Here is a 13,554-nt window from a genome sequence, read left to right as displayed (position 1 = left end):
AGTATGGAAAAGATTCTGGTGCCGCAACATAGGGAATGAAGAATAAAATCCCTACTAAACCGTACACGAATTATTCATTTTTTGAAATGAAACCAAACGCACATGCATACTGAACTACCATACTTTCTGGATTTTCTGAGTCTCCTCTCTTGTTTCATGTTGGTGCTGTTTTGCTGGTGCCCCAGACTTGGGCTCAGGGTCCCACGCAGCCTACTACTGCATGAGGCTCCCACGCGTAAGAGGAGTGCCCCCCTTGTCCTGTAGGGGTAAGGAGTGGTGTGCGGGAGAGGCTTGGACCCCGAGCCAGGACTGCGGCAGGAGCGGCGCCTCGGCTTCAGGGGCTCTGCTTGAGAGTAGGAAGTTCTCCCTCTCATGGTCAGAGGGCAGGCGACCTCTGGAGGAGAGGGGAGCCCCTCCAAATGCACAGTTTGGGGGCCCCTCCCTAAGGTAGGGAAAGGGTCTACAGGAGGGTCCTAGCCTCTGGGCTTTGGGCTGTTCTCCTAGAGTTCCTTAGACCCAGGCCTTTGGGGCCGAGGAGGCGGTGTGGCTCTGTGGGCGGGCGAGGAGGGTACGCCCTCCCCGAACTCCTCTGTGGCCACGCCTAGTCTGGGCCCGGGTGGTGGGCAAGTCCAGAGATCTGGGAACTGTCCAAGGTAGCCTCAGCTAACAAGGCTGGGCCATTAGCACAGGGGAGGGAACAGAGACTGGCCAAGGCCCTTGGTCCCAAGGGCTGGGTGTAAGTGTCTGGTGGGACTCTGAGTGTGCCTGAGGCCAGGAGGGGGAGGCAGGTGGCCTGTCTGCTGAGGCCCAGGTGCTCCCACCCCAGCCACAGGGACCATTTCCTCTCCTTCATTTACATCAAAGGCATCTCCCCTTCACCTTAGCAGTTCCTTTCCTATCGTCCATCATCACCCCACCAGGGGACCTGGCCTCTAAGGCAGTCTCCCTTCCAGCTGCCTGCACAGGCTCTGGGAACAGAGAAGAGAAATGATCCAAATTGTCAGCTCTGTTCCGTCTCTCTCTGCCAAGCCCTCGGCCACTGGAGTCTCTGCTGTCCACTTCTCCCTCAGAACACCTGATCATCTGCTGCCCAGCGTGGCCAAGGAGGACCAGGAACAGCCTGAGCTGGGCTCCAGTGGGCAAGGCCATGAGAGGCCAGGGACATGCCAGACAACAATTCCAAGGCCAAGGACACATGGCCGTCCCTTTCCTTCCTGCTCACTGTGCCTGGAGGTGAGCCTGAGTGAGCAGTGGCCTTCTACAGTCCAGGCCATACCAATCTGACCAACAAGGCTGGCAAGACAAGACCCTGGCTCCGCTGGTCTCAAGAACCCAGTCACATGATTGATGGGATTGGGTGCCTTTCTTCCTGGGACCTTTAAGCTGCAAAGGGTGCACACTGACATCCTCCCGAGGCCAGTATCCAGCCATGTAACTGGGGATGCTGCTTCAGGTTCACACCACCCCTCAGAGGTAGTCCTCTTCACACGGCGGGTGCAAGGATGCTCTCTGTGCCCCATCCGGTGAGACCAAGCCAAGCCAAGTATTGATTTGACAGAAAGATGTGGATATGTTGGGTAGATAATGGTTAGGGGATCCTATTTCTTTCTTTTCCTGTTCAGAGAACACCTCTCCTCTACCTCACCCCACTGGAAAGCAGAGGCCGGATGAGGGAAAGCGTTCTTTTCGGTGTACCTGCCAGGCAAGAGGCAGCACTCACTGGGAGCAGTATGGCCAGAAGCAGCTATGGGGAGGTCCGCTGAGGGCCACGCTGAAGACTGGACTTTGCTGCTCCCAACCTCAGTCTCTTTATGTGTGCAGTGGCAGCAATGCATTCGGTTTTCTCCAGGCCAGAGAGGGGAGTTTGACTCAGCTCAGCCTCACAACCTTCTGCACTGAAACTCCCAATCATAGGAATGCTTGACACTCCATAAGGCCTTGTTGTTTTGTACACACTGAGGACTGTGGCCTCTTGCCTATTTGAAGGTTGCCCTGGTAGACACTTCCTTCCTGGGCACTTTCCAAGGGTTCAAGACCAGGGAGCCTCTGGGAACAAGGTCCCCCTTTCCCACCACGGCAAGAGCTCTCAATATCTTCACCTCTCCATATATTCTTAGAACCAGTCAATATGATTAATTTTACATGGGCATAATTTCCTGCTATTGCAGAGGAGTCCTCCTAGCCTTGCCCATCAGCAGCGACATGATACAGTTTCTGGTTATATTGGTCAACCAAGATATTGATATTATTAATAATGGATATCTATATGCTGACCTTTGTCCATACAACTGAATGACTCTGGGCTGGCTGTCACATTTCTTTAAGAGCTATTGATAAGCCCATTACTGGAAGGGCATGTATGATCTTAGGTGTGTGATTTCACTCACCTTCAAGCATCTCCTGCGCAAATCTACCTTTGTTGGATGAACTGGTGTGGGTACAGTGCCATGTGCAAGAGAGAGACTGCATGCGTGTGCTTGTGTGGTGAGTGTATTTGTGTGAGTGTGTGAATGTGTGTGAGTCTGTCTTGAACACCGGGCCTTTTAGAGCTGATCAAATAGTCAATTAGAGCATTATAGGGAGGTAGCCGTATCAGAGAGTGCTTACAAATACACTGTGATGTGGTGTTTGATCTTTGGATGCCTCTTGTCTCCTAGGACTAGCACAGGAGGCTTGGCTTTATAAGGATATTATTAGGTTGATGCCTTGTTCTCTCAATGTACCTGCCAGGCAAGAGGCAGCACTCACTGGGAGCAGTATGGCCAGAAGCAGCTATGGGGAGGTCCGCTGAGGGCCACGCTGCAGACTGGACTTTGCTGCTCCCAGCCTCAGTCTCTTTATGTGTGCAGTGGCAGCAATGCATTCGGCTTTCTCCAGGCCAGAGAGGGGAGTTTGACTCAGCTCAGCCTCACAACCTTCTGCACTGAAACTCCCAGTCATAGGAATGCTTGACAGTCCATAAGGCCTTGTTGTTTTGTACACACTGGGGGTGTGGCCCGTTGCCTATTTGAAGGTTGCCCTGGTAGAATGCACGCATTGTGTGCTCACGTGTGTGCACACAGACACACAGATCTCATCGCTAGTCTCTGATTGCTGTCATCTCTGTAATTGCTGTCATTCCTTCGTGGCTGGACAGTGGTGTCAGGGACAGTGCCTTCATCAAATCTGTCTACGGTGATCCGTTCCTGTTTGGACCCGGACGCCCTCGCTTGTCGGGGGAGCCCCCTCACTCGCCCCTGTAAAGGGAAGCCAGCTAGCTAGAGAGATCTTTTGGATCCTCAGACTTAGTGTATGAATAAACCAGACATGGATTAATTAGGTGTGACTGCATCATTAAATTAGAATAATGAACAAACAGCCACGTATGGCATTCAAATCTGCCTAGAATGACTCCAAGGGTTGCTTTCAAGTAAGTCACCTGTCAGTTTGTAGGTTTTGGGGACTCTGGAGAGTGAGGTTCCTGTCATATCTTGAGAAGTAGATTCTTTAGGCACCACCTATGCCAGGCGAGGACCATCCTTCAACACGCACCCGGACTCCGTAACCGAATCCAAACAATGGCTTGGTTCAATATAGCATCATCTATGCACGCTTCAGCTCCGAGCATTTCTCAGAGTGAAATACGACAGTAGCACAGGTGCTCAAGAGACAGGAGGGAGAAGTTAAGAGGTATGGGCAGTGGATGTGAAATGTATCGATCCCATAATATTTATGTGGATGTGCACATACTTGCTTGTGCACGTGCCTACACACAAAAACACCCACACACACACACATACACACATACACACATCTCTTGCATTTCCATGAGCTCTGTTTTTATTCTATTGACACTCCCCATTTCAGCCAGATAGATTTGAAGGTGAACCAAGTCTTAGTCGTGTAATTTTAGAAACAGCTGCTGAGAGGAAGCCCCATGCCCTCAGCGGGCAACACCCCTCACCATCCCCATCCTAGGACAGAGCGGCTGTGCGGTAAGATCCATTCATCATTAACAGAGAGGAAGAAGCCACAGCTAAGAGGAAAGAAAATGGGAAGGAAGGTTGCTTGCCTCACCGTGAGCAGTAGGATAGCCTAATGCATGGGGGCTTTGTTAGTAAGATCTGCGAAGTATTCAGAAACCTTTGATCTGGAGCAGCTCTTAACAAAGGTGATTAATTAATTAAAGCAGAGTGTATTGCAATAAAGTAACATCGTGGTCAGTTTATGCGCTGTCCAGAGCCGGCCTTCAGAAGTCTCCGTCACTTAAACTCTTGTTGGAGGCCAGCTCATTATCAATTTTTTTTCTTTCCTGAGCTTTGATCAATATTTTTGGCTGTTCCATCCTCACGGAACCAGAACTATGTCTGTCTCCACGAGGGCACCCATTTATTTACATCTTGCAGATGGCCACGTAGGATTTGTTCCTGAGCTGAGCTGCTGGGAATTGCTTTGTTTGAGTGTCAGTCAGCTTATGCTGGAGGGGAGATACAAGGGAGGATAAGGGAAACCAAAGGTGGAGCGAGTGGAAGCGGAGCAGCCCTGTGACTCCTTGGTCCTGAACACATCCCCTTCTGCTCCCGGAGGGACACAGAAAGGAGGGCAATTACCCTGGGGCTGCCCACCTGGCTGCTTTGTTGGTTTCTGTGGGCAGAGCTGTGGCTTTGGCTTTATACCCATCCAGGGGCCACTGGAAACTGGATGAGTGGAGATGGAGGAAGCCCTTAGGGCAAGCACATCAACTCTGGGAATTCCTCTGCCACCGTTTCTACCCCGTCATTGCCCTCTTGCCCTGGCATCTTTAACCATACCCTCACGTTGCCAAGTGGAACATGTATCTTTCTCTTCAGACCTATGGTGGGTTTTCGAGGGCATCTTAAATAGTAAGGAGAAAAAAGAAAAGAGGGAGGTGGAAGAGCATGATAAAAGGGCTCCTACTAAGCTGGGGGCTCTGTTCCCCTTCCCTAGGCTATTTGGGCAGAATTAGATGCTTTCTGTGATTCATGTGTATTTGAGGGGCTGCAGAAAAGGTGAAAGTAAAGGAAGAGGATGTGATTTCCTTGTAGAGAGCCCAAAAGGCGGGCCACCAGGTCCCTGCCACCCTTGTGTGCATTCAGGCTAATGCAGCCTTTTGCTTGCCAGGGCCTAGCTGGACTGACTTGGTCAACTCCCCTGTGTGTGTATGTGTGTGTATGTGTGTGTGTGTGTGAAAGCACTACAAAAGAAAAGTTGGACAGGGACGCCAAGTGGCAGCAGGTGGGGTAGGGAACGCAGTGAGTGGAGGGAATGATCTCTGCAGAGAGCTGGGCTCTGGGGCTGGCCACTCAGATCTTGGATGGAAGGTCATTTCTAAAATGAGTCAATAGGTGAGCAGAAGTGGGCAAGCCTTTGAAGAGTGATGCGTGGGGGGAGATGAACCCTCTCCCCAACCTGGACTTCTGAGTGGGGCTCTCAGGCAGATGAACAAGAGCACGCCTCCGCACTGGAACTTAGATCATTGACAAATCCAAGCCGCGAGTTCCGAGGTGGAGCGTGTACATAATCACAAGGACAGCGTCATTCTCCTCTTTTCTCCATCAACCATCTCCCTGATCACACGTATAGCCTTGCAAGATGAAACTACCCCTAACATCATCTCCACGATACTTGAATTTGTCATGTCTTCCCTGCACACACACACACACACACACACACACACACACACACACACACACGCATGCATGCACTCACACCAACACCCACGCAGGCTGCAGCATCTTCCCTCCCCCTACCCTCCAGTACCCAGAGACACACACAGATTTTCACACCCTCGAGCTCTTCTCTCAGCATGTCACATGGGATTTCCCTTCCAAGTTCAGAAGCTGCTGCAGTTTCAGCCACTGTCAACCAGTGATCCCAGCTTCCGGCTGGCATTTTGGCCTTCCAACTTTCGGTTTTCCTTTTTTCTGCCTACGATGTTGGGCCTCATTCTCTACTGCATCTTCCTCTCCTCTACAGAGTACTCATTCCAAATCTTCTATACTGAGATCCATTCCTGGGTCAGTTTGGAAACTGACCACCCTCTGGTGACTTGGAAGGTGTGAGTTGTGCAGTATTTTTCCTAAATCCATCAGAGGCAAGTGAGACCAGCTCTTTTCTCAACCAAAGAGTGGGTGTTTTGGATATCTCCTCAGGCATCACTCAGAAGCTCCTCTCCCATCCTGGTCTATAAATTATAATAATGAGGATGACGATGATAATAATAATAATGACAGCGATGGCCTTTGCTCGAGTCACCGGAGAGTGGTGAGATCACTGGGTATCAGGAAAGTCCCCCAGCAATCAGCTTTACATACGCATGAACTGAGGGGACGTTTGCATATCTATGGCATACATTTTTGTAATTGTTTTCTTTTGGGTTGTTTTTAAGCTATGACTTCATTCAAGAAAAGCTTTTCTTTTTGTTTTATTTTGTTTTTTTGTTTGAGAAGTCACAAACATCAGCCAACTGGAGCAGGTGGAGAGAGTGAAAGTATGCCAAGGGGGTTCTTTCAACCCAATCTAGAATTCCCCATTAAAGCTGAGTGGGGCAGGGTGGCGGAGAACGAGTGTTAACATCTCCCTGTTGAATTGCAGTAAAATCTAGGCCAGCCCTGGTTCCCATATGTGTGGGATGCGCTTAGTCATGCTTGCACATGGATGCATATACGTGCACATGTGCATATTAATTTACCTCTGTGTGTGGTGTGTGTGTGTATGTGTGTGTCGATTCTCGGGAAGTCTGTTTAAAAGATAAATGAAACCATGCACAACCAGCAAATAACCACCAGCGTCTTAAATAAACTAATCATTTCCCAATAGTTTTTTTCTTTGCTCCTAAATAGAATACTTATCAACATCTGGAATTTGGAGTTTTTTTTTTTTTTTTTTTTTAATGGGGGCAGTTGTTTAGGTTTATTTTAACTTTGCAACAATTATTATTGCTAATTTTCTTTAGTGAAACTTATTTTTAAATGTTTTTCTTCTTATTATAGCTATCTCATTTTCCACATCTCTGTCTCACAAGGCAAATCTTTCTTTTAAAAGCTATAGGTGTGTGTCCAGCCATTCTGCTAGTGTTTATCCCTGGACAGAATTGAATTTTTATTTTTCGAAGTAGTTTTTAAAAGTTCATCTTACTTGAGCTGATGCCCATGCTGATACTTCAGCTTCCCTGTGTCTTAGACTCATTTGAAAACAGAAATCAGATAGAACCTCACTAGCTTTAATTCACCTATCTCAGGGAAAAAAAAAAAAGACAAAAAAACAAAAAAACCCAATGAGCTCTTTCAGCTAAAGTCAAGTGGCAGAAACTTGATATTTTGAGAATTGTTACCTCTTACACAAAAATACCAGACATAATTTTATGAAGATGGTCACAAATCACCCAAACAATCATAACCCTTGCCCTTTCCCCTTCTCCCAGCTGTACCCCAAATCAAGGGGCTTGAGGAATTTACTACTCAGATACCGTTGAAATGAGAGGTTGTGCATCTGATGATGAGTATATTTCAAAATGATATACTCTTCAGAGCTCAATGCACAGAAGGTTCCATTACTCTGTCCCCACCCTCCCTCTGGATGTAGTATGAAAGTATGAGGGGCCGAAGTCCCTGAAGCTGTGGCTCCTGGGTTGGGAGCCCCCAGGCTGCCACTAGAGTAGATTTTCCTCCATGCAGCAGGGGAAAATCTCAATGCAGAGAGGTTATCCAGGCCACAGATCTGTTCTGACTGGTTAACAAGAGGGACTGTGATGAGGACTTAGCTGTTTAGATTAAAATGCATCACAGGCTCCGGGAACAAGCACATATCAGTAGTAAAGGCTGTTTAAACCTTTGGGGACAGCCCTATGCTTAGATCACATTAATTCATAAATATTATACTAAATACCACTTAAATTGGACTTAAATGACTTCAAAGATAATGCATTATAATATGGCTATCCAGAGAGCACTAGTCTTTATGTCTCCCAGTAACTCAGTCTTTGCTGCCTCCTATCCTGCTAGATAAGACCAAAGTTATGAATGGATTGTGGCTTGTTCATGTGTGATCCACTAACTGTGTATGTGTGTGTGTGTTAGCAGTCATGACTCTGTGTGTGTGTGTATGTATTTTCAGTCACTGCCTTTGTTTTCCAGGAAATACAAGGAATAAAATAGAAATAAATAAAAAGTGAGAGAAGGGAAGAATTAGACTAGTGGATGACCTGTTTCCTTCTCCAAGGGAGAAAAATTCTATAAGAAGGGGCAAAATTCGTCCTCAGTTCACTTCTGCTGACACCCTGGGAGTTTGCCTCTCTCTTCTTTAATCAATAGCACAGTGTCTTTTTCTTTGGAGCCTGGAAAAACAATCTTTCTCGAAGTGCTTCTAATGGGGGAGAAAAGGAGACTCTGAGTTAGCCGGGAGAGTTTGCATTAAACTGGGTTTTCTTCCTTAGGTGTTGTTTCTTCAAATTGTTCTGGGCTTTTTCCTTTCTTTCTCTCTCTGCCTAGCACCCAGATCTCCCTCTGCCCATTTGCCTTCTGGTCTCCAGGGGGTGAATTTACCTTTACGGTAATCACCCCAGTCCACAACTGCTATTTGCTGCCTCCCCAACCCAACAGCCTTCCTCGGATACGGCTGGGTTTGCTCCACAACACACACCTACTCCCTCCTCCAGACTCCCAATTTGACTGGAGTAATTGCCTTTTAAGGTTCACTCTACGCATGGCAGGTATTCCATTAACCCTTAGAACTCTTTCCTTCTTTAGTTACCAGAAATGGCAGGTGGCCAACAAATGGATACCCACCTGAAATCTCATGTACTTAATTTAATTTTTACTTATTTTTTTTCTTCTTCTTCTTTTAACCAATAGCATACATATTCCATCCACAATGAAGGCCAGTATCCTGTCATGTCTCTCAATTTTATCCCAGTATGATTCATTAGAAGTTAGAAATTCAAGAAGGGGAAAGAAAAAGCCACAAATATACCCTGAAACCAGGCTTAACAAAGGCACGTTTCTATCGCTAGCCTCATGTTATAATTTAGACTTGGGGGAAATCTAGAAGCCAAATGCAACCCTCATTCTTCAAGCCTCATCATGCTTTTGACTTAACAGTAATTAATCACCAATGGCAAGCAAGTAATTTTTTTAAGGTGGCCGGAAGCTTATTTTATCAGGATTAGCTAATAAATCAGTCTGTATCACTGAAGGAGGAGTTCAAACTCTTCTAGGACTGAATAAACCAGGCCTCGGAAACTGTCTCATTTATTCAGCTCTCTCAGAGCTTCCAAGCACTGTTAGGGACATTGTGGGCCAACCTTGCCTATAAAAATCTGAGGGATGGAGAGGCAGGAAGTTTCATAGGAAAAAATATATGCTCAGGCTCTGAAGGGTGAGCTTCGACAATGAAGCACCCAGCATTCCAAAGCCAACGGGCCTGTCTGCCCCTGACTGAGCCAGTTTAGAGGAGGAATTATTTAGAAAATGAAGTTTTGCTTGTCATAGGAATCCTGGCCAGATATGTGTATGTATATATATGATATGATACATATGATGCAACTATATCTTAACCTTCTCTACCTTGCTGATGCAAATGATGATAATTCTACATCTTTGCTATAGTAAAAGGGAGCCCCCAAAACATCAGAAACAGAGTGATGATACTAGCAAGGGGTCGTGAGAAGAAACCAAGGAATATTGTTTAAGATTATCTTCATTTGGAATAAAGAAGCAAATAAAGTCCTCCAACCCAGATCTCATAGGAAGCTCAGTTCTTCACAGCTGTCTTTTTGCCTCTAGTGGATTCTGATTTTTTTAAACTTTAAAATCTCAAATCCCCACAAGAACCTATCATTAAGATGGGCAAAGTATTTCCCTACCTCTCCTTTTTAATTTTCATTATTGCTATTTTAAAATCTGGGGACATATTAAAATGACAAAGGTTTAATACAAACCTTGATTAGCTTCTAGGGAGCTTGATTGGAAAGGGAAAAACTACAGAGATATGGTTGACTTGAGAAGGAGGGTGAAAAAGGGGGAAACAGATATTATTTCGAAGACTGCCTCCCCATTCCACCTTTCCAGTTTCTCTTCTGAACAGACATTTTCTCCATATTGAATAAAGGTTGGTTTCTCTCTCCATTACAGCTCCCACCCTCACCCCACTCCAGCAAACCCAGTATATTTCCATTCTGCTATGTTTTTGTGCTACTCAACATGCCATTAACTTTAAGATTTACTCCTCAGCAGGCAAGCTGGAAGATGCTAAAGCCAATAAAAACTGCTCTCTGGGACTCCAACTATGAAGAGTTCGGAGCTCTGCTTAGTATTCGCATGAAGGGAGGGCTGAAGAAGGAGGGAGGCTGTGATAGTGAAAACCACTGCTGCTTAGAGAACCAGACAGCTCTGCGCTCTGCACCTAATGTGCCGGAGGATCAGCTCTGTTCATAGCCCATTTGTGGCCAAGGATGAGGCTGCCCTCTGTGTGTGGGTAGGTGTGCATGTGCGTGTGTGTGTTTTCATCTTTAAAACCACCAGCTCTAACACAGCATCTTCAGCAGCTCTCCACACTACTGTTTATTAAAAACGGAACGTCCATACACATCCCTTACAACTTCCTTAGCCCAGTGTTCCTTCTCTGACTGACGATCAATCTCTCTCAGAAAGCATTTAACTTGCCTACACAGCTCCAGCCCCGATTAATTCCCGCTGCACATCCTATACATTACTGTTAGGGAGCAAGCACTGGGCTAATTTCGTCACCCACCAGCCACCCACACACGTTCTACAACTGAACACGTTTGGGGCTCTGCCTTAAAGATAATAAAACAAGGAGAAAACAGGCAGGTTGCAGACAATTCCCATGACCACTTTCCTAAAAAGTTGCTGGGTTTTAATTCTTTGATCATTCTGTTTCCCCCTCCTCCAAGCACTCACTAGTAATGATTGCTTCAAGGGAAAGAAACGATGTACTATAAACCTCTCTGCATGGTGAGTTTGGGATAATTTAGGATACACCCTCCAAAATGCATATCTTTCACACACAGATTTTTTTTTCTGGAAGCCCTGCTTTCTGGAGGAAGGGATCATCCAGGCTTCCCTGACCCCCCCACTCCACCCAGGGGATGGCTGGTTCTTTGCTAATTCTTACCTTAGGTTTTGTCCCCCTTTCCTTCAAACAACTAACACCCCCCCACCCCCTCCTCCACCACTCGCACCACAACCGGATTATTCAGGCACACAGCTCAACAGGGAGAGTTTACTGTTAAATTGATAGCGAAATAAAAATATATCTTTGAATTTGTCACCTCTCTTCTTTTTAGACGGCTGCGCTCCTGCTACTCTGGCCCCAAGCGGAGAAGGAGAAAACCATCTCCGCTTAGTATTTCAGCACCACGGCGATGGACAGCACCCTTGGTCCCCGGCCGGCTGAGAGCCCGCCAGTCTGCTCAGCGTCCCGGGCTCGGCCGGTGCAGACGTCCCCATCCCAATCTTTCAAGTCGCTGTACCCAAAAATCCAAGCCCCGTTTCCCCTCGATCCTCTCTCTCTCTCTCTCTTCTTCTCCTGCTCCTGCTTCTCTCCCCACGAAACCGCATCTGTCAGCTTTTTGCCCAAAACCCAGCCTTGCCCCGGCGAACAGCTCCCCACGCACCCCAGTCCCGGTCTCTGCTGCCTGAGCGCCTCCCTCCTCGGCGTCCGCCCGAGGCTCCCTCTCGCGCCGTCTCCCGCTCGCTCGTTCGTCGCCGGCCGATCGGCCCGCCCGCCCGCTCCTTCTCACCGGCAAAGTTGGGAACGAAAGGTGCACTCACCTTTGTGCATGCCTGTGAACCTGTCCTTCAGAACCGTAAGCTCGTAGATCTTGCCGAACTCCTCGAAGAGGGGCTTGAGGTCCTTCTCATCCAGGTTGCGGGGGATCTGCCCAATGAACAGCTTGATGGCATCGTGGTCCTTCATGGGAATGGTCGACGGGTTCCCCGGGCTGTGGCTTAATCCGTTCATATGCCCGGCGCTGCCCGGGCTGCTGCCGAGCCCGTTGGTACTGAGGCTCGCGTTGTCAGCCTGTCCGTTTGCTAACGTGGCCATCTTTATATACATAGAGAAAATCTTCTTTCCTTTTATTCTTTCTTGCTCGCACTCTCTCTCTCCTCTCCCTCGCAAGCTCGCTCGCGCTCACACACGCACACGCATACACACACTCGGGTTCTCTCCCCCTCGGTTTCTCTACACCTCGCTCTCCTCTCGCTCTCTGCTCTCTCTTTCTCCTCTCTTCTCTCGCTCGCTCGCGCTCGCGCTCTCTCTCCTCTCCCCCCCCCCTCTCTCCCTCCCTCTCTTCTCTCTCTCTCCCTCTCTCCCTCTCTCTCTCTCTCTCTCTTTCGGTCTGATCAGATTTTTTTTTTTTTTTTTTTTTTTTTTACATTGAACAGACAGGATCTCTGTCCTTTGCGTTTAAACAGGCTGGACCGGTTCAAGTTCCCAGTCAGACCAGGGGTGGGGGCGGCGAGTGTGCGCGCGCGGAAGAGGGGGGCGCGGGGCCGGGAGGGCAAGATTTAGGCGGGGGGGCTCAGCGCGGCGGCGGGCGGCGGCCGGGAGCAGGGTGGCGTGGGGCGGCGCCGGCCCCGCCGCGCCTCCCCCTTCGGCGGCCCCGGCGAGCAGCGGTGGTACAGTCCGAGACGGCCCCCGGCTATAAATAGCGCCAGGCGCATGGCTCTTCGGGAGGCGCTGAGATTCCGGGCCCGGCGGCCGCGGGGAGCGGGTGCCAGTTAGGAACGGGGCTGCTGCTTCCTCTTTGCCTTTTGGGGGTTCTTTTTGTAATAGCAGCAGGTGCAAGTTTTTGTTTTTTTTAAAAAAACATTGATTTTCATTTTCGTGTGGGTATGTAGGGGGGCGTTATGCCCTGAGCTGCGCTCTATTAGAGCGCCAGGCGGGCGAAGCAAAGGCAGGGATGGCGGGCGGGGCGGCGGCGAAGGTGGAATGGGCGCTTTTTTTCTCCCATCTGGTTCCCTTTATTTAGACTTGAAAAAGCGAGCCGGCTTGGAGGAAGTCCGCCCAGCGATCCGAGTGCGCATTGATCAGTGTCGAGAGAAAAAATGCTACATAAATATATATTATGTGGATAAATCTGTAGACAAGAGCTCTATCTCGCGCGCGCTCTCTCTGTCTTTCTCTGCTTTTTCCCTCCTCGCATCCCCAACCTGCCAGAGCAGCCCCAAATCTTCGCCCTCCCGCACGGCATCTACCGCCACCCGAGCTACCTGGGGAGGACGGGTCTGGGGAGCGGTTGGGCAGCGTTGGGGGGGACGGGGCGTAGAGATTCGGGGCCCGATCCTCGTCCCAGCCCGCCCGCGAAGGCTGGAGGTGGGTATTCCGTCCCGGACGGCCTCCCCGCCCCAAAGCGCGGCGGCTGGACCGGCAGGCGGCTGGCGGGAGGAAGGTAGGAGCCGGGCGCCTCGGCCCGCTCGCTCGGCTGGGAAGGAGGCAGGTTCTGGGCGCGGTGGCCGGTGAGCCAGCACGAGGGACTGGCTTGATTTTGCCCTTGTCTGCTTTACTGGTTCAAATTGAAAAAAATTTTTT

General features: G+C 48.9%; 1 protein-coding gene across 50 annotated transcripts in view; it reads right to left on the bottom strand.

The window, feature by feature from the left end:
* CELF4 (CUGBP Elav-like family member 4) overlaps positions 1 to 12,552 on the bottom strand; it is a 299,242-nt gene extending 286,690 nt beyond the window's left edge. For all 50 annotated transcript variants that reach the window (XM_082354324.1, XM_082354335.1, XM_082354344.1 and 47 more), the window contains exon 1: positions 11,793 to 12,552. In XM_082354324.1, coding sequence (XP_082210450.1) covers positions 11,793 to 12,078 — 286 coding nt within the window. In that variant the 5' untranslated portion in view covers positions 12,079 to 12,552. The remainder of the gene's footprint in view (positions 1 to 11,792) is intronic.
* Positions 12,553 to 13,554: the final 1,002 nt, after the last annotated feature.

This window comes from Balaenoptera borealis, assembly GCF_965194805.1.
Source record: "Balaenoptera borealis genome assembly, chromosome: 14".
Lineage (NCBI taxonomy): Eukaryota > Metazoa > Chordata > Mammalia > Artiodactyla > Balaenopteridae > Balaenoptera > Balaenoptera borealis.
The sequence above is the reverse complement of the archived record's forward strand: the minus strand, read 5'-3'. Positions and strand labels throughout refer to the sequence as shown.